The following is a 19,633-nucleotide window of genomic DNA, read 5'->3' on the forward strand; positions in this document are numbered from 1 at the left end:
GTATCATTAGCATGAGCTGGTCTCTCTTCCCGCTGTTTCCCTCCTGTTCCCCCCAAACCTCCATCCTTGTCTATTCCTGGGCAGGGTTCCAAATCCCAAGAGTCTGATTGGCCGGGATGCCTTGACTGACAGCCCACCAGAACCACATGGATTTGGGGAGGGATCGTTGCCCAAAAGAAAGGAAGCTGAGCAGTCAGCAAATAATGATCACTTGCTCACACAGGTACAGAGATGCAGCCAGAATGGAGTGCAAGGCTGGGAGCTTTCTGAGAAGGAAGGTGCGCCACTGTTCCATCCGTAAGGGCAGGTGCTTAGACATCCTTAGGGGACAATAGCCTCTCAGTGCCCATGGGCAAAGCCGACCTGGAGAACATGGACTTGGGCTTAGAACATGGACTCGAGAACACAGGCTTATTGGTCACTCCTTGACTGTCCACGTGGACGTGCTTTGCTACCTGCATTACACTCAGAAACAGTCCTACCCCAGGCCAGCTCATCCCGGTACAAACACCAGCATGAATCTCCTTTGTGGTGAGCTCCCAGACCCATGGCATTGCTAGGACATTTCAGTGGCCAGAATTCATTTCAGTGGCTGCAATGTTCCCTCCCTTTCACATCTATGAAATATGCATCCTTCCTTCATGTGGGCCTGTCGTTGCTGGTGTTCCTCAAACTCTAATGTGTGTACTCCTGGCCTGGGCATCTCATTAAAATGCAGACGCCACACTTCGGACAGGCTCCCAGGTGGTGCCCATGCTGCCAGCCCAAGGATAACACACTGAGTAAAGAATGAGACTGTAAGAGATCTGGGTTGCTAGGTCCACTCTCCTCCCAGGATGCCCTTTGACCTTGAGGCTTTGGGCACATGGGAGAATGATGGGCAGACCCACTTGCCAGTGTGTGTCCTGCTTGCTTGGTTCTGCCCCTGTGGGACATTCCATTGCCTTCTATATACCAACTAAACAGAAGTAGGAAGAAAAAAATGGCTGCTTAAAACAAAGCAAGAAGTGACTGCAGGGACTTCCTTGGTGGTCCTGTGTCTAAGACTCCATGCTCCCAATGCAGGGGGCCTGGGTTTGATCCCTGGTCAGGGACCTAGATCCCGCATGCCACAACTAAAGATTCCATGTGCCACAATGAAGATCCCACATGCTGCAACTAAGACCCAGCACAGACAAATAAGTAAATAAATAAATATATATTTTTTTAAATGACTGCAAAATTAAGAATTTCTGCTCTTGGAAAAATGCAGGTAGAAGAATGAAAATATAAGCCACAGACTGGGAGAAAATATTTTCAAATCACATATCTGATAAAGGACTTATATCTAGAATATTTAAAGAACTCTTAAAACACAATAATAAGAAAATAAACCCGCCCAGTTTTTAAAAGGCCAAGATATTTGAACAGACACTTCATCAAAGAAGATACGTGAATGGCCAAGAAGCACATGAAAAGATACTCAGCATCATTAGTCATTAGGGAAACACAAATTAAAACCACAGTGAGATAGCACCACACACCTAATGGACCGGCACGCAAAACAAAAACGACAAAACTGACAACACCAAGTACTGGCCAAGACACAGAGCAGGATACCAACCAGAACTCTCATACATCGCTGGTGGGAATGCAAAATGGTACAGACACTTTGGAAAACAAACGGCCAGTTTCTAATTTTTCTTTTTTTAATTAATTTATTATTTATTTATTTATTTTTGGCCGCATTGGGTCTTTGTTGTTGCACACAGGCTTTCTCTAGTTGTGGCGAGCGGGGGCTACTCTTCGTTGTGGTGCACGGGCTTCTCATTGCAGTGGCTTCTCTTGTTGCAGAGCACAGGCTCCAGGCGTGCAGGCTTCAGTAGCTGTGGCGCATGGGCTCAGTAGTTGTGGCGCACGGGCTCAGTTGCTCCACGGCATGTGGGATCTTCCCCCACCAGGGATCGAACCACGGCTAAGGTTACAGACCTAATAAGTGGTAGAGCCAGCATTTGAATCTGGACAGTCTCACTCGAGAGTTTTGGGTATATTCAAAGCATCCTGGAAAAAAATCAGCAATATTATGGAAAATCAGTCTCTGGTCCTGCTCCTGAATCCAAGGCGTCTTTGCCTTTGCAGGCCAGAATCTGACCCCTGCATTACAAGCCCTCCCTCCTACGTTTCTTCTCTCTCTCTCTCTCACCCACTTTGTCTTCCTCTTTCTCCCTTCCATCCTCCTTTTGATTTGGGCACTTAGCTGAGATTCAGGAAATGTTTATTGGTTTTAATTGACATTTCCCCAACACCTGTCAGCACTTCTCTCTGATTCTTACCTCTTCTCAGCCTACTTTGTTTCTTCTCACCCCAAATATGAAAAGAAAACAAGTATTCAGAAATGAATCAGTTTCCTCCCCAAGAGAAAATGCTTCTGAGCTCTCTGGACCAGGGCTCAGGGTAGTTCTGTGGCCTGGGCAATAAACTGAAGGACACAGACAGGCTGCCTCTATGCATTCTTGGTCTAGAGTCGGCTAAACTCAAGGTTGCCTCCCTTTGTGAATCTGGAAAAGCATCAAGGCAAGGCTGGGTTCCCAGTGACAGAGGTGCGTGCAGGGACCGATGGAAAATGCCAACCTGGCCTCCGATGCTTGGGAGCTGAGCGCCTAGGTGACCAATAGGGTCCGAAGTTGATAATCTGCTAAACGCCTGCCCTGGGAAGGCGGGGCGACAGCAAGAGTTCGGCGGGTCAGCGCGGGGAGGGGGCGTCGGCGTGCGGTTGACTGCAAACGAAGAGCTTGCGCCTCAACTTCGTGAAGATTCCTCCGTGGGGGCGGAAGCAGGAGACCGAGCCTGGCCAGATGTCCTGCTAAGGCCGGGTGCGGGAAGCTCTCCTCGACCAGTAGGTCTGGGTCCACCGCAGGGAGAGTGAGAGCTCAGCCTCACGGGGAGAGGCGGAGCTCGGCCTGGAGGCGGGGCCAATCCAGGGGGCGGGTCCATGCAGGGTCCTGGCCACGCCCCGGGGTGAGGGGAGTACGGGTTGGGTCCCAGTGAATCCTCGGGGAGTTCTGCCCCTCTGCTTCCCTTGTTCTGGCCTGGGGCGCTCTCGGGCCGCTGGAGGGTGGAGAGCGGGTAGTTTGGAGAGGGCGTACTGGGAAGCCAGGACGGGGCGGCCTCCGGGAGTTCTCTGGAGACGCTGTCGGAGGAGAGGTACTCCTGCACCGGGATGCTATGCCTGCCTGGGCGACTGTCTAACACGGAGGACAGGAACCAGCAGATACCACTGTAGCTGACGAGATGCGAGCCCTGCGAGGAAGGAGGGAGAGAGAAAAGCTTTCAGGGATGGACAGAGAGCCAGGTTGAAGGGCTGTGGCATGGATCGCAGAAAGTGGGCTGGAGGGGTCGGTGGGGCCAAAAGGAGAGGAGAGAACGCTAATGAGCAGGCTGTGGGGAGAAGCGGGCTCCTCTCAAACACCTGTTGCTTGAGGTCATGATTGCAACCAGCCTCACCTGCAACAATGGCCACGAGGATGTTGACCCAGAGCCCATAGAAGGGCCAGTGCAAAGGGAGGTCAGAGCCCTATCCTATCTGCATTATCATCGACTCCCCAAATATGGAGGCCACAGATATGAGGAGCAGGGCTGCTGTGAGTGCAGAGAGCACGTACTGATTCAGAGAAAGCCTCGCAACCAGAGCCCGGCTTCCCCAATCTGTCTCCCCAGTCACCTCCGCCAGGTCTGAGACACACGTGAGCCTTTCCTAAGCCTGTGAAAATGTTTGTTTCTTCCACCTCCCCAGAATGATAGAATATGAAGGAATGGGGCAATGGCAGCTCCAGGATGCCCCAAGCCAGTCAGTGTACCTCTCTACCACCTGGGATGTTAGTAACACCACCGTGCCTGGAATGCCAGACAGGGCAGCACTGAGAGAGACTTCTCCTCCCATGGGTCTTCATGCCACACCTGCAAGGAAATTGCAGAAGGCAGCCAGAGGGGCAAGAAAGGGGAGGAGCAACACAGGAGGGAGAGGATGATGGACATCAGGAGGAGGCTGTATACACAGAGAAATTGATGCCTGGCAGAGGGTGTTCAGGAAAGGGAGCGAGAGAGCTTAGGGGAACTAATACTAAGTTACTTACTGCCACCTGTACCCCCTCCCTTTTTTTTTTTTTTTTTTGCCACGCTGCGAGGCGTGCTGGATCTTGGTTCCCCAACAGGGATCAAACCCACGCTCCCTGCAGTGGAAGCGCGGACTCTTAACCTCTGACTGCCAGGGACGTCCCATACCTTCCCCCGCCCCCACCATCCATTATTCCATTTTCTCTGTCTTTCTTACCAGGGCCCCGTTCCTTCTCCCATCCACTTTCTCCATGCTACTGGCGGTCCTTGCTCCCTCACATCTGCCTCTTTCATGCCCCTCTACCCTCTCCAACAGGCTTGCAGAATGCAGACCCCTCCAGGACCACACACACACACTCAGGTCCCCCCAAAATGGAAAGGGGCCTCTGAGATAACAGAAACATGACAGTCCCCTTCACTCCCTGTCTTTCCATCCCTTTGGAACATGTGGTTATATTTTGTGTCTTTACTTCCCCCAAACAATTCTTAACTGGTTTCCATCTCCCCATCATCCCAATATTAGAACCTCTGACTTGGAGCCTGGAGGCTTCCTTAAGTGGCAGGACTCTGGGAGAGAGTGAGGAGTTGAGATGGAACATATATGGGGCACATGTGCAGCTTTGTGTCTGCCTCTGGATGTGTGTCTGTCTCTCTATGTCAGGGGAAGAGGGGAGTTTGTGTGGAGGGACTCCCGCACTAGGAAAGGAAGGAGCCTGTAGGCCAGCTCCCTCCCCATGCCCGCTGCCTTCTCTTCCTGGACTTCAATCCCCTTGAGACCACCCCTAGAGTGCCATTTGCCCAGATCGTCCCAGATGCTCCCTTCTTGTCTCAGCTCCATGTTACCTCCTCCAGGGTCTTCCCCAAAGCCACACACACACACACACACACACACACACACACACACACACACACACACACGGCACTCTGTATCATAGCCTTCGCTATATTTTCATCATAGCATTCACTGCTACCTGATCTTTTCTTACTTACTAACTTGTTTACTTAGTAACTTCCCCCCACCTGCTCCCCCAGAATGTAGGCTCCTTGAGGTCGAGGCCTTTGTCTGTTTCATCTCTGTGTCCCCAGATCCTAGAAGAGTGCCTGGCACATAGAAGGCACTCAATAAATAAGTAGAATTGAAATAAGTTAGACACAGAGATGCTTGGCTGGTCAGTAAAGGATCTTTATTGCTGACTGATTGCGCTTTGTGTCCTTCTTGCTGCATCTTCATCCCCTGCCAGAGCCCCATCCATATCTGGCTCTGCCAGTCCTCTTCCCCAACCCGCAGCAGCTCTCTGCTTCAGCATCTGCAACCCTCCCCCCATCACACCGCCATAGATCCCTCAGGAGCTATGAGTGTGCCAACACACCTTGCACCTGGTCTCCAAGCCCCAGTTCCCAGCAGAGCTGACCCCTGCTCTCAAAGGATCCCTTTTCAACCAGCCCCTCCCCCTAATAAAGTCACTTTGGAAACCACTGCTTCTTTAAGCACATGCTCCCAGGAGAGCCTCAATGCAGCTCCACCATTTATTGAGGGTTTCTCATATGTCAGGCACTGTGCTAGGTGAATCCCCAAAGTCATGGACATGCCAAATGCCAGTGCCTTTCTCCCTCTCAGTCTCCCAGAGTCCTTGCATCTCCAGTAGTCGGCGTGGCAGTTTCTGTCCTGGGCAAGTTGCCATGCATGAGCTGAAGGGAAGGTGTGACGGCTTAGCTCAGGGATGACCTTGTGCGAGGCCCAGGCCCCCACTTGCCAGCAACTGTCTGCTCCGCTCTGTCTCCATTCCTCACCTCCTTCTGGCATCGTGCGGGGGCAGTCTCTCATCTGGAAGCAGATGCTCTGGGTGGGATTAGGCAGTAATGCTGGTTCTCTGTTCTCTCCCCACTGCTTGGCCCAGTGTTTCTGTGCAAGGACCAGGATGAAGGCAAGAAAGCCCTAGAGGCTCAGCTGGCCCGAGATCCACGGCTCCTGTTTCTTCACTCACCCCTGGGACCCAGAGCCAGTCTGAAGCCCGAGGCCGAGGCTGAATGGCTGGTATAATTCAGGTTGGAGGATCCGCAGGTAGGGCTTACGGAGGCCGAACCCAGGCCTCTCATCCCCAGCTCTGGCCTCTGGCTGCCAGCCACACCCAGCACATTCTCCTCTGGAGCTCAGACCTAGTGTCATTCCTGAGGAGACTAATAGGAAAAATGGGGAGTGAGGGGAGAAATCGAGGATTCAATCATCTGGGAAGGGGGCAAGACCACACACACATCATGTTCAGCAGAATCACCTTCCTTGATAAGTATACAGACACGTGCACACACACACAGATTCTCTGAGACACACACTCTGGATTCTTCTAGAAGAGAGGAAGTGGCTTAAGAGGACACAGGAGGCACCCCAGGAATGGCATCTAATACTTCCCAGACTCAAAAGGCAAGATGGTCGTTGCTATGGCACCAAGCAGGGTTCCTACTGGTCTCTTGGGCCCAGATCACCATCTTCTTTGGCTGGATGTGTCCCTGCTGTTGGCTATTTTATCCTAGGACTTTATCTCCAGTGCAGCCCTCTTTCAGCTGCACTGACCTAGCTTCCTCTTTCTTGGCTGTGAGCATAGCAGGGATACTCATTGGCCAGAGGCTCAGCCAGCTCAGCGCCCACTGGCCACTCTGCACTGAGCCTCTGTCTCCGCTGGCAATCCACTCAAGCCATCTTCATTCTCCCTCATGCATGGGCTCAGACGGCCCTGTTTTCATTGGCTGCCCAGTCCTGAAGCTCGGTCCCTATTGGTTGCCACTGAGGTAGCGTTTCCACTGACAGCAAATCCAATGGATGGATGGGCTTTGTCTCCTCTGTGCCAGGCTGCCAGCTGTCCCAACTTGTGCCGCCACCCCATCCCCCCGGCCTGCATTAGGGCTGGGGGGCACTGGGGGAGCCTGAAGAGGACCCAACAGCCTCCAGGAGCCTCTGGTGCTGACGAAGGTGCTTCCTCCTTTCGTGTTCCCCCGTGACTTCACACACCAACTGGGCAGGGAAGGCCCCAGGAAGCCCCTTCAGCCAGCCTGGGGAAAGAGAGACAAGGGCCTAAGTGGGACCGGGGCAGGGGGCAGGTCAGGACGGAGAGGAGGCCCAGTGGGGTCTAATGCCTGAAGGTCATGGCGGGTGCGGGGATTAGTGGAGAAGCCTTGGAGAATTGGTAAAAAGGCCATTAGAGGTGGAGGAAACGTCAACATCAAAGAGGGTCGGGGTCCTTCTGCTCAGTGTTATGTGGCAGCCTGGATGGGAGGGGAGTTTGGGGGAGAATGGATACATGTATATGCATGGCTGAGTTGCTTTGCTGTGCACCTGGAACTATCACAACATTGTTAATAGGCTATACTCCAATAAAAAGTTAAAGAAAAAAAAGAAAAGAGGAGCGGGCTCCCTCCTCTGTCAAGCCCTGCGTTGACTGCTCATCTCACGCAGAGTGAGAGCCAGACTCCTTACAGGAACCTACGAGGACCCACGTGATCTGGTCCCCGTTACCCCTATGATGTCATCTGCTTCTCCCCGTTTTCCTCACTCCCTCTAGCCACACTGGCTTCCTTACTGCTCCTCAAACACACCAGTCTGACTCCTGCCTCCCTCTGGGACACTCTTCCCCCAGACACCACGTGCCTAAATTCCTCACCTCCACCAAGTCACTGCTCACACGGCGCCTCCTCAACAAGGTCCCCCTCGACCTCCCTACTTAAACATGTAAGCCTACCCAACCCCGGGACTCCTGACCCCCCTTGACTCTGCTCCACTTTCGTTTTCCCACAGCACTTACCACCTTCAGACAGTATAATTTACTTACTTTTTTTTTTAACATCTTTATTGGAGTATAATTGCTTTACCATGTGGTGTTAGTTTCTGCTGTACAACAAAGTGAATCAGCTCTATGTATTCATATATCCCCATATCCCCTCCCTCTTGCGTCTCCCACCCTCCCTATCCCACCCCTCTAGGTGGTCACAAAGCACCGAGCTGATCTCCCTGTGCTATGCGGCTGCTTCCCACTAGCTATCTATTTTACATTTGGTAGTGTATATATGTCAATGCTACTCTCTCACTTCATCCCAGCTTCCCCTTCCCCCTCCCCTTGTCCTCAAGTCCATTCTCTATGCCTCTGTGTTTATTCCTGTCCTGCCCCTAGGTTCCTCAGAACCATTTTTTTTTTTTTTTAGATTCCATATATATATGTGTTAGCATACGGTATTTGTTTTTCTCTTTCTGACTTACTTCACTCTGTATGACAGACTCTAGGTCCATCCACCTCACTACAAATAACTCAATTTCGTTTGTTTTTATGGCTGAGTAATATTCCATTGTATATATGTTCCTTATTTATCTTGTTTATTCTTTATTGTTTCACCTCCACTAGAATGTATAGTCCACAGGGCAGGAATATCTGCGTGTTTGGTTCACTGGTGCCGAGAACAGCGAGTGGCACCTCTAGGTGCTTAATAAATATTTATTGAATGAATAAGTAAAAGAATCTCTCACCTTCGGGGCTCTTGTATAGGTGCTTGTGGGGAGCCCTGGACTCCAGATTCCGTCCCTCAGTCTTGGCAGGTGTGGAAGTCTCTGAACAGAGTTCCTGGGAACAGTCTGGTTGGGGTGGGTGACATTACAGTGGGATCCAGACTCTTTTTAGCTTCTCCCCATTTTCCCCTGAAGACTCACTTTTCCTTCCCTCCTCCCCTCTAGGGAACACTCACCACAGTCCTCATAGATGGTGCCCGGGGAGCAGGGAAGGGGGCCTGGGGTAGGGAAGGCTCCCAGCCAGCGCTGCATGTCTGATCTGGTGGGAATATAGGGAAGGGTCACAGTTGGCCCCGGAGATCCTCCTGGGGGTTAGTTAGGCACGGGCTTCGGAGGAGAGAGATTAGGGAGGAGGGTGGTGGACTCGGAGAGGTCAAGTGAGGGTCCCCAGGGTGTTTTCTGAAAGAGACACAACTCACAGGGATGAAGCTTGGAGTAGCCGGTGGGTGGGACGGCCCTGGTGGTTGCTGAGAAGGGAGAGGCGGAACGTAGGTGGTCCAGATGGGTCCGGGACCTGCTGGGCCTGGACCAGGGAGCGATGGGCATAGTCCAGAACCTGTAGCCGCTGCCCACTGCCCAGGGAAGAGGAAGTTCAGAGGGAGAGCAGGGGTCCAGCTGGAATCCTGCCTGGGCTGCCTCCCTCCCTGAGACCTACCTCTTGGGCTGAGTGATGAGCAGCAAGTCACTGAAGAGCAGCAGGCAGAGGGGGGTGAAGCGGGGGCGGGAGGCGAAGAGCACGCCCCCCCTTCTGCATCCTAACTCAGTCAGCTCCCCCTGCAGCTCCAGGCGCCTGGACCAGGAGACCAGGGGCAGGGCCTGTGAGGAAGCAGGGAGGAGGTTCTGACTTCCCTGCAGCGCGAGCACCGCGGGAGGGGAAAGGGAAGCAGGGAGCCCGGGATCTGACCTTGACTTTGTGGAAGCGCAGCCTCTGCGTGAGCCGGATCAGCTCCTCTGTCTGCTTCATGCGCCCCACCTCGGCGCTGCACCGCTCAATGATCTGGGTAAGGGGAGCCAAGTCACCCACCCCCACTCCCTTCCACCCCTTCCATCCCTCCCTACTGCCTCCTCACCTCCTCCAGCCCCAGCATCCCCCTCCAACCTTGCTGACAGCACCCAGAGCCTTCTGGGCATTCTCCTGGCGGTTGGACCCCTCCTCTGTCTGGCGCAGGATATTCTGGGGATGAGGAAGAAGGGTAATTGGGCCCCTGCTCTGTGGCTCTGGGATTCAGAGGGGCTGCAGCTCAGAGGACCCTGCCTGGCTTGGCATTTGGGGGTTCACAGGGCTGGGGGACCAGCCTCACCACTCGCTGTCTGCATAACCCTGAGCAAGTCAGGTTACCTCTCTGAGTCTCAGTTACCCCATCTGTAAAATGGGGATAACTCCCACCTTCCATACCATTAGCATTGTTGTGAGGATTCTGCAAGCAAATATATGTAAAGTACGTAGCATAGTCTTTGGGACATAGTAAATGCTGAAAAGAGGGTTGCTATTATTTTAATAATTATTAACCACAGCTATTAGTACAAACAATATAGCGTGGGGTTAAGAGTGCCTGGATTTAAAGTTTGTCTCCATCAATTATTATCTGTGTGACCTGTGGCAAGTTATTTAACCTCTCTGAGCCTCAGTTTCCTCATCTATAAAGTGGGGTCAATAAGAGTTCCTACCCTCACATAGTCATTGGTAAGGTTAAACGAGCGTATTGCACTTAGAACCATGTCTAGAACAGACACCCAACAGTTGTTTAGCTACTATGATTAATATCATCATCATTATTATGTTGTTGTTGTCTGCACTGGGGATATATAAAGCTGAATAAGGCAAGGGCACTGATGATCTAGTTGGGGACTCTTCATACTGAGATCCCCACATCAGGAGACCTAGTTCAGGGAGAAGTTTCTACTCTGCAACAGAAGAGTGTTTCTCACCCCTTTTTTCAGTATCAACCCACTAAGGAATCTTTTTAGACATTTTTTCCCTAATCGTTCCCCCCGCCCCCATCAAATTTTAATACCACAAATATACTGTATATCTATTTATACACCCTGGCCCTTTGGAGTACCACAAACCATTGGAATATTTAAGATTTTTTCGCCCCCCCGAAGAACGAGTTTTTGCCTCCTTGAGGGTGATATCACCCCACTGGGAAGGCATACGGTCAAAGACAGGACTGAGAGGACCTCAAAGACCACTCATCACATTCCCCCTGAGACCTGGAGAGAGAAAGGGACTTGCCCAACGTCGCTCAGCCAGTTAGTGGCAGAGCTAAATCTAGAATTCAGGTCTCTAGCCAGAGGCTCTTTTCCTGCACGCAGACGGCTCCTTGAAACGTTTGGGTAGCTCCAGGTAGGGTTTGGTGGGTCCTGGACGGAGAGGCCCCGATTAGGAGTCCTGACTTAGGGGATTCTTGTGTTTGTGGTGGGGTGGGAAATGGCGATGGTGGGGCAGGAGGCCCCTGGGGAGAGCTCTCCAACGGGGTTGGTGGGGCCGAAAAGGGCCCAAGCCAGGACGGGTACCTGCAGCAGCATGCGGAGCCGCGTGATGCGCTGAAAGGGCAGCAGCAGGAAGGACGGCAGCGGGAGCCGCTGGCACTTGGGGAGGCTCTGCAGCCGCCGCAGCTCCGCAGAGAAGCGCACGTTCGTGTCCCTGTAGAAGCAGGCGCAGGCTGGCATCTGCCTCGAGGCCCCGATCTCCCCGCAACCTGCCCTGGCCTGGACCCCGACCCTGCTCCCCGTCTCCCGCCAGCACTGGTGACGTGGCCCCGCCCCTGGGACGCTCACATCAGGCGGCTGTACGTCTCCTCCTGATACTGCTGGTTCCGCACGTAATCCACGTACACGGAGAAAGGCCCCACGGCGTGGGCGTGCACCACGTCGCACAGGTCGCTGATGTGGGGGGAAGAGCGCACACGGGACAGTAACTTCCCTAGAAACCTGGGGGAGTGGGCGACAAGTAATGGAGGGGGGCAGAGAGCCAGGTGTCCCGGCTTCTCGAGGGAAGAGCTGGGCACTAAGTGGGCCCTGGAGGGGAGGCCCGGGGACAGGAGAGCGCTGAGGAGTGCTTCCTCCCGAGGCCCGCTTGCGGAGAGGTGGCGGCCCCACTGACCGCTCACTGACTCCCTGGACGCGCTGCACGTTGGAGAACAGGGTGTGGTGATCCCGGGGGGTGAGCGTGTCCCGGAGCGCCTGGCTCAGCACAAACGTGTCGGTCAGCAGCCGCAGGGAGCGCAGGTACGAGGCCTCGGATGTCACCACCTCGAACAGGCTCTGAGGAGGAACAGCAGGGCCTTAGTGGAAAGCCCAGCTCCCAGGCAGCCCAGGCAGCCCAGGCGTCGGGTCCCAGGCTCCTCCCCCCCACCCCACCCCAACCCCGCCGCGCCCGACCCCAGGTGCATCCACCTCCTGCATGCGCCTCTCCTGGGGGCTGAGGGTGTCCAGGAGGCCGCTGGCTCGCACAGCCGGAAGCTCCTGCCACAGCGTGTTGCGAGGTCCGGGGGGCCGGGCGAAGGGGGGAGCTTCCCCAGGATTTGCTGAAGAGGGTCCCCCATCCTCACTGACCCCCCACAGCTCCTCTGACAGCACGGCTGCTCGATAGGTCTGGTACAGGGGTTCTGGAGAGCAGATGTCGCACATCAGCGAAGTCCAGTGCCCCGGAACCCTTGCCCACTTCTTGACGGTCTCAGCAGGGACGCCCCAGGTGCAGAGGCCCTCACCGTCCTGCAGGGGCAGCTCCCAGTTCTGCCCCTTCAGCTCCTCCAGCTCCTCAGCCTCCCTGTGGAAAGAGAAAAGGATGGAATGCTCCTCACGTGACAGTGTAAGGGGGTAGGTTGTGTGCAGGGACTGCGACCGAAGCCCGGATCATTTTATGTGCCTGTTGTACGTGAGGCCCAGTACTAAGTGGGCCCCATCCATTCCTGCAGTCTCAACTACTGCGCACCGGCGACTTCCAAGCCTCCATCTCCAGGGCTCTCATGGAATGACCATGTCCTATGGGTGCCTCGGTACAACTCAACATGGGCAAACCCAGCTCTTATACCTCCCCGCTCTGTTCTGGCCATCAGCACCACCATGCACCCTTTCACCCAAAGTAGAAGCCCGGGAGAATCAACTCCAGTAAATGTTGGTTGAATACATGGATGGCCTCAGATGAACTCTGATAATGGTGGTGAAATGACTAACAGGCCCAGATAACACAGGAGAGATGTTCCTGGTTGATACATGGATTCACAGGCAATAATTTCGATAGAAGCTCAAAGTGGGGGAATTAAAATGGTTTATTATGGTCCTGGCTCGTCACCGATATCAGACCCCAACAACTTTATGAAGTATTTGGTATGTTTACCCCCATTTCACAGGTGAGGAGGCTGAGACCCAGAAAGGTTAAGTGACTTGTATAAGGTCACACAGCTGATAAGGGACAGAGCTGGGATTAGAAACCGGCACTGCTTGTCCCTAGAGTCCTAGGCCTTCTTCACTCCACACTCGTGGGGGTGGGATTCAGGTGGACCCGAAGGTTAGTCTGCTCTCAGGTAGGAATAAGGGTGGGAGTGTTTGGTACCTGCCCTCCGTGGTGGCTGGAGGATCGTTCTGAGGGACGCCATCGGGACTGTCCCCTAGAGAGAGAACCAGAGAGAAGAGAGAAAGCCTCCAGGATCCCCAGCCCAGGCCTCCTGACTCCCGCCCAGCAGAGACTGTTACTGTAAAAACTACAACTCTGGTCAGTCCCAGAGCAGCAGCTGGTGGAGGAACAAGAAGCCCAGGGCCTGCTTGGGGTTGTAGTGAGTTTGTGTTCAGAATGCTCCACCTCCACCCGGTGGAGCCCAGAGGCTCCTTCCCAGCCCAGAGGTCCACTCCCTGGGGGCCCTGTACCTGTCTGGATTCCATCTTCGGAGGGCAGATCGAGATCTGGCTGTGGGGCGTCCCCAGAGCTGGTGACATCCTGTCTGACCCGAGTTGGCTTGGGGGGCTTGAGGGGTGGCAGGAGTTTGCGCTCGGCAGTGGAGCGGTAGGACGTGAGGACGACTGGGGGCTGGCCGAGGCTTGGAGGGCTGGGGCGGGAGCGGGAGGTCCGCAGTGGGGAGGCCCGGCAGGGGACCCTGGGGCCGTCCTCATAGCCTCCCAGTGGCACCCATCGGAGCTCCAGGCCGGGCCGGGCTACATGGCAGACACAAGGGCAGCAGGCAGGGCAGGCCAGCGCAGCATCTGTGGGAGACAGGGGCGTCCTTAGGACACCCACCCTCCCCAGGCCTCCTCCCTCCCCTTAACCCGCCCAGCAGCAGGAACATGGAGGTCAGCCCTAGGCATCTATCCCCTCTACCCTGACTCTCTTCAAACCCTCCGAAATCTGAAAACCAGATTTTCCAAACATGGAATCCAGTTTTTAAAAAGTAGCCCCTTCAAGTACCCAATCTTAAAGCCCTGAAAACAAAGAAGAGGAGCTGGATCGAGCCAGCCCGGGCTTACCTGGAGTGCCGTTCTCCTGGGACCCACTCCCAGCGAGGATGCCCTGCGCGGTCTCTCTCTCTCCATTCACATCCGGTCCCCCGGGAGAACCCGGCTCCAGGGCATCTGGAGCCTGGACCTTGCCTTCAACCCCCCATTCGAACCTGCCAGCCAGTCTCCGCACGGTGCCTGCGGCCGAGGCAGAGCCATCCTGGCCAGGGGCCCGGGTCGAGTGGAGCAGGGGCAGAGCCGTTCGGGGTGACCCGGAGGGTTTGGGTGGGGGCACTGGAGACCAGGGAGCGGGTTCTGGGGAGATGGAGCGCCGGGACACTGGGCTGGGGGTGCCGGAAGGCGAGTCTGGGGAAGTCTGGGAGTCGAGGCTGGCTTTAGAAGCTGACGGGGGCAGAAGGGCTGGGGGCTTGAGGGACGAGGCTGGGGGCTCCCAGAAGATGGGGGTGCACATCAGTGTTGGTGCCTCGTTGGCAGTGAGGGGAGGTTCTTGTGGAGAGGAGCCGTTGTGGTGGGCCCCCGGGGACTGGGCAGCCCGGGGGCGAGAAGGGGGGCGGGGCCGGATGATCCGAGGGGGCTTCTGGGTAGGGGGTGTTGCTGCAGGAAGAGGCTGAGCTGACATCTTCCTCCGAGCTCTTCCAAGGAGTGGGGTACGCTGCTGGAGTCATCCCCTGAGGAAGAGGGGCAGAAAGAGAGACCCTTAGTGCCCACGAGTAGACTGAGTCCTGCGAGCAGAAATGTTTGCAAGTAAATGAGCCGAGATTTCAGAGTCAGGAGGGAAGGCGGGTACACTTCCTCTCTTCCCATCTCCACTGTCTGCTCCCTTTACCTCTCACCCCTCCTTATTCCATTCCCTGAGGACTCTGAACCCTCCCTGGCACCCCCAGCCTCCATTGCGCTCTGTCTTTCAGCCTCTGCTGCCCCAGTCAGGCCAGAGGAGACAGTGAGGCCAGAGTTGGGGCACCTGGGTAGAGACCCAGGCTGGGGGAGGGGTGCAAGAGAACTGGATCAGTAAGGGCAGTGGGGTGTGCCGGTAGAGCCGCTATGTGTCTACCTCATTTATTGTGTTTTGTGTCTGTAGTGTGTGCTGTGGAGGTTTGTGTGTGTGGTTTAAGCGTGAGTGGACATGTGTGTTTCTAGTGCTACACGAACGGGGTGTTGGATGCTGTGTTTCAGAGTGTATCTGTTACACGCGAGTATGCAGTGGGAGCGTGGAGTACACAGTGTGTCTAGCGTGTTGTGTGAGATGGGGCTGCAAGGGTGTGTGTGTTCCGTGCTGTCGTGTGGGGCGTATGTGCGGTGTGCGTCTGCCTGCGCGCCCGCCCGTGCCTGGGCCGTGAGGGATGCATCACTATTTCCCTGCTCCAATGGGCCCTCCGCCCCCATTTCCCAGTTCCTCTCTCTGGACTCTCCCTTTCCGGATTATTTTTAGTCTCCTTTTCCTGCCATGAAGGTTCCTGGAGCCTCTGACCCCAAGAGACCAGGAGGCCCCCGCATGGTCTCTCCTGCCCCATCCTCACCCCTGCCTGTCTCCCAGCCCCCCACCTGGTCCCGGAGAGATGCCCCGGTGGAAGCCTGGGTCCCGCCAGGATGCCTAGAGGGTGGTCAGGAGGCCAGACTAAGGTGAGGACCAATGGTGCCAAGACGCTGGGGCCTGGGCTCACTTCCTCCCGCCAGGAAGGCGCTGTAATCCTGAGACGGCAGCAAGGTCCGGGCTGGGAGACCTGGCGCCCCCAAACTCCCCTGTGGAGTCAGCAGGAGAGTCAGATCCCTCCAGGCCCCAGATTGGTTTTTGAGAAATGATGCAGGGTGGGGCTGGGAGCTGTAGGCTGGGAGTCTTGCAGCTCAATGGCCTCTGTGTTCTGGCAGGAAGCTCCTTAGGTGACCCCGGGCAGTAGCCTCGCCAGCTGGCCAGCTCCTCCCCAGCCCCCCCTCAGAGATCCCTGCCCCCCTCAGGTACCTGCCCTAACTTCCTTCCCCCGCCCCCCACTCAGGCCTCTCGCAGGGATCCAGGTACTCGGCCCAAGCACTCACCCTCGAGGCCTCTCCACTCTCGGTCACCTCCCGGGGCCGAGTGAGTAGGGGCAGGAAACAGGAATCGGATCCTCCTCCCAACCGGACACCCCCCCCCCAAACCACACCACACTCCACATGCGCACACTGGGGCTCTGGAAGATGTGAGGGACCCCGAATGCCGGGTTTCAGAGGATAACAGAGTCTGGGGAAAGGATGAAACTCAGCCGTGGAGAGTGGACTGTTTGTGCACGTTGTATGTGCACGTCCTGTCCTGGGTCCGCATGGCTGTGTGGACAGCGGCCGGGGGTGGACAGGGGTGGGGGTGAGGACAGGGTGGCAATGGTACTGGCTGGGCTGGCGGGAGGGCGTGGGCTCCAGACACCTCTGGATCGCTGAGGGATGGGGTGTGTGTCCCTCGACGGCGTGTCTGACCATCTCTTCCACACCTCGCATGACAGCCTGTCCCTTTCGCATCCAACCTGTCCCCGGGGGGTGAGTCAGCCCATTATCTCACACCAAGGGACCCCACCGCCCACCCCGGTTTCCCCCTCCCTAAATTTACCTTTATCTTTTTGGAAGCGGTTTCTATTTTCAGCCCGTCCTGCCTGCCCCTTGGAACAAGGAACGCGGGGCCGGGTCTCTGATGGTCTGTTCCTGTGTTTCTGGGGCGGGAACTGAGGGCCCAGATTGAGATCTCCGCAGAGGAAGCCAGTTCCTCAGCCCCACCCGGCCATTGTGTCAGGCGAGCGTGTGTGTGTGTGTGTGTGTGTGTGTGTGTGTGTGTGTGTGTGTGTGTGTGTGTGTGTGTGTGTGTGTGTGTAGTGGACCAAGGGGTCGGTGTGAGATCTCAGTGCACCCCAGGTGGATATGCCCTCTGTTGAGCCCCCTGCCTGCTCCCCATTCTCAGTCCCTGTCTCTCAGGGTCCCAGCCCCTGACTCTCCCTGTCCCCCTGGGAGGCTTTGATGTTGATTGGCTGGGAGCCAGTACCCCTGGGGGCGGGGGCAGTGGGCAGGGGTCCCTCTCACCTCTAATTTGCTCTGTGATTGAAGAGCTGAGTTCTCAGGGCTCAGAGTGTGTCATAAAAACAACTGAGGGGGTGGAATGAGCCACACCCCAGCCTGGGAAGTAGGGTAATGAGAGGAAGATGCAAGGGCAGTTAGGAGCTCAGGGGGCCTTTGCCCACGCCCAGGTGCCTGCTTTTGCCAGACTTTCTCTCTCTCACACACACACACACACACACACACACACACTCCAAACAAGACACTAAGAAGAAAAGCCAGAAAACTGGGTTAGAACATATATTTTAACTCATTTTTCCTCAGAGTAAAAGACAAAGTCCAGAGTAAAAGACAAGTTCCAACAATGAACCTAAACCTCTCCTCTGAGGCACATTCCTGCCCCAGGGCCTTTGCACTGGCTGTGTCTTCTGCCTGGAGACCCCCTTCCCAAGACATCCCCGTGAAAGATTCCCTCACCTCATTTCTCAAATATCGCCTTCTCAGTGAGGCTGCCCTACCACTCTTTAAAATTGCGTCACACCAAATTCCTGACCTGCCTTTTTTCCCATAGCAATCATGCCTTATAGTATATAGTGTATTACTATTAAATTGACATAGTATGTTTATAGCTACATACACATTAGAAAGTAAGCTTCCTGTCAATAAATAAATGATGACATTTTAAAAAGAAGAAAGTAAGCTTCCTGGAGGCGTGATCTTTATCTTTTTTGTTCACTGATATACCCTAAAATTCTGGAACAAATTCAGGCACATAATAAGAGGTGCTTAATATTTTGATGAATTGAACAAACTGAGTTGAATCCTCCCCACAGCACTACTCCCCTGGCTCTCCTTTCCTCTCTCTCTCTCTCTCCCCTAGATTCCAGGGAGACAAAATCTCTATAAGTGTGCCTCAGAGACCCTATCAAGAAAGCCAGATACATGTGTGTAGCAAAACAAATCCTGTTTTTTGTTTTTATTAAAATAGGAATGTCTTTATTAGTTTTACTACTTACAACAATAACATTTAAAAAGATAACTGGGACTTCCCTTGGCGGTTCAGTGGTTAGGACTCCACACTTTCACTGCCTAGGGCACGGGTTCCATCCCCGCTTGGGGAAGGAAGATCCAGCAAGCTACACAGCACGGCCAAAAAGAAAAAGAAAAAGATAACTAACCCCAAAGTGCTGGTTGTCGGCTGCAGACATGTTGGCACTTGGTACGACATGAACCACCCCAGCTCTGCATGGGCGTATGGGCACAAAAAGGGGAATTAGGTGGGCTGGGCCGCCCATGCACCTTTACCTGTCCTTCCTGGCTCGTCTGAGCTTACTTCCTTGTCCTCTCTCTGTCCTTATCAGAGACCCACCTGAAGGCTTTTCACCTGCCTGCCTGGTGGGGAGAGACTTCCTCTGCTCCCAAAGGCAGGGTAGCATGTTTTGGGGAACTAAAGTTCGCTGGAGCTACACTGAGAATGTTCTAACACTCCTGACAAAGAGGTTCCATTTGGCCCCCTGCTCAAAGCAACCACAAAGATGAAAAGCATGACATTTCAGATCTATACAAATCACCGTCTATTTATGCCCCATCTCATTCCGAAAAGAAACTTAGCTCTGAAAATCGTATCGTGTGATATGTGCCAGATTATTTTTGCACAAACACCTTTTATTTATTGTACAAATATTTTTGCAAAGGTACTGAAGATTTTTATTTTATTTATTTATTTATATAAATTTATTTATTTATTTATGGCTGCGTTGGGTCTTCGTTGCTGCGCACAGGCTTTCTCTAGTTGTAGTGAGCAGGCGCTACTCTTCATTGAGGTGTGCGGGCTTCTCACTGTGGTGGCTTCTCTTGTTGCAGAGCACGGGCTCGAGGTGCGCAGGCTTCAGTAGTTGCGGCACTCGGGCTCAGTAGTTGTGGTGCACGGGCTTCGTTGCTCCGTGGCATGTGGGATCTTCCCGGACCAGAGCTCGAACCACCCATGTCCCCTGCATTGGCAGGCGGATTCTTAACCACTGCACCACCAGGGAAGTCCCAGAAGATTTTTAATATGATACATTCTTCCACCACCCCAACAAAGCAAAAGTTTTCTCTTTTTCTACCTTCCAAACGTGCCATCATAGTTTCAATTCTGTTTTCTGCTTCATAACTATTTGCCATGTCACCACATACATGGACTTTATAATTATAATTTTTCCTGGAAGGTACTATTGCATCAACTAGATTTTGTCACCCTGGTAACAGCAGTAAAAGTCTTCTGGGAAACTCTTCATCCACCACCCCACTCCATGCGGTTCCGGTGCGACCGTCAGTCACAGCAACCTCCTCCTGCCCACCGGAACCAGATTCAGCCAATCACAGGATCCCATTCCTCTGGCCACAGAGACTGGCCCAGGAATGAGCAAATCACCCATGCCAGGATGTCCTGCCCTGGGTCTCTGGGAAAGGGCATCTTTCTCTTTCTTCCAAGGTCACAAAGCAGGAATAATATAAGTCTGGAGCAATCTGCGTCTTGGCCTCCCT

General features: G+C 54.2%; 1 protein-coding gene across 9 annotated transcripts; it reads right to left on the reverse strand.

The window, feature by feature from the left end:
* Window positions 1-5,259: 5,259 nt before the first annotated feature.
* On the reverse strand, window positions 5,260-16,777 carry ARHGEF15 (Rho guanine nucleotide exchange factor 15). Of its 9 annotated transcripts, none has more exons than XM_067717650.1 (17): window positions 16,671-16,770; window positions 16,491-16,587; window positions 14,105-14,763; window positions 13,511-13,843; window positions 13,200-13,254; window positions 12,355-12,413; window positions 12,041-12,252; window positions 11,748-11,908; window positions 11,423-11,575; window positions 11,159-11,288; window positions 9,741-9,815; window positions 9,546-9,638; window positions 9,297-9,457; window positions 9,061-9,213; window positions 8,818-8,900; window positions 8,603-8,707; window positions 5,260-7,137 (listed from the first exon to the last, which is right to left on the reverse strand). In XM_067717650.1, exons 3-17 carry the CDS (start codon window positions 14,712-14,714, stop codon window positions 6,986-6,988), a joined length of 2,535 nt encoding a protein of 844 aa, XP_067573751.1. In that variant the 5' UTR covers window positions 14,715-14,763; window positions 16,491-16,587; window positions 16,671-16,770; the 3' UTR covers window positions 5,260-6,985. The 9 variants fall into 9 exon arrangements, 7 of the variants coding, with proteins under 7 accessions (XP_067573751.1, XP_067573746.1, XP_067573744.1 ...); XM_067717645.1 differs by adding an exon at window positions 15,638-15,835 and having other exon boundaries at window positions 9,712-9,815; window positions 11,423-11,908; XM_067717643.1 differs by having other exon boundaries at window positions 9,712-9,815; window positions 11,423-11,908.
* Between the last annotated feature and the right edge of the window lie 2,856 nt (window positions 16,778-19,633).

This window comes from Pseudorca crassidens, chromosome 19 (assembly GCF_039906515.1).
Source record: "Pseudorca crassidens isolate mPseCra1 chromosome 19, mPseCra1.hap1, whole genome shotgun sequence".
NCBI classification, from domain to species: Eukaryota; Metazoa; Chordata; class Mammalia; order Artiodactyla; family Delphinidae; genus Pseudorca; species Pseudorca crassidens.

Excerpts from the sequence above, each read along its gene's own strand:
- ARHGEF15 (XM_067717647.1), bottom strand. The coding sequence starts at position 14,714 with ATGTCAGCTCAGCCTCTTCCTGCAGCAACACCCCCTACCCAGAAGCCC. Across the intron at positions 12,414-13,199 it reads CCAGCCACCACGGAGGGCAG|GGAGGCTGAGGAGCTGGAGG; the intron begins GTACCAAACACT and ends CTCTTTCCACAG. Across the intron at positions 11,289-11,422 it reads GAGACGTACAGCCGCCTGAT|GGACACGAACGTGCGCTTCT; the intron begins GTGAGCGTCCCA and ends CTGCTTCTACAG.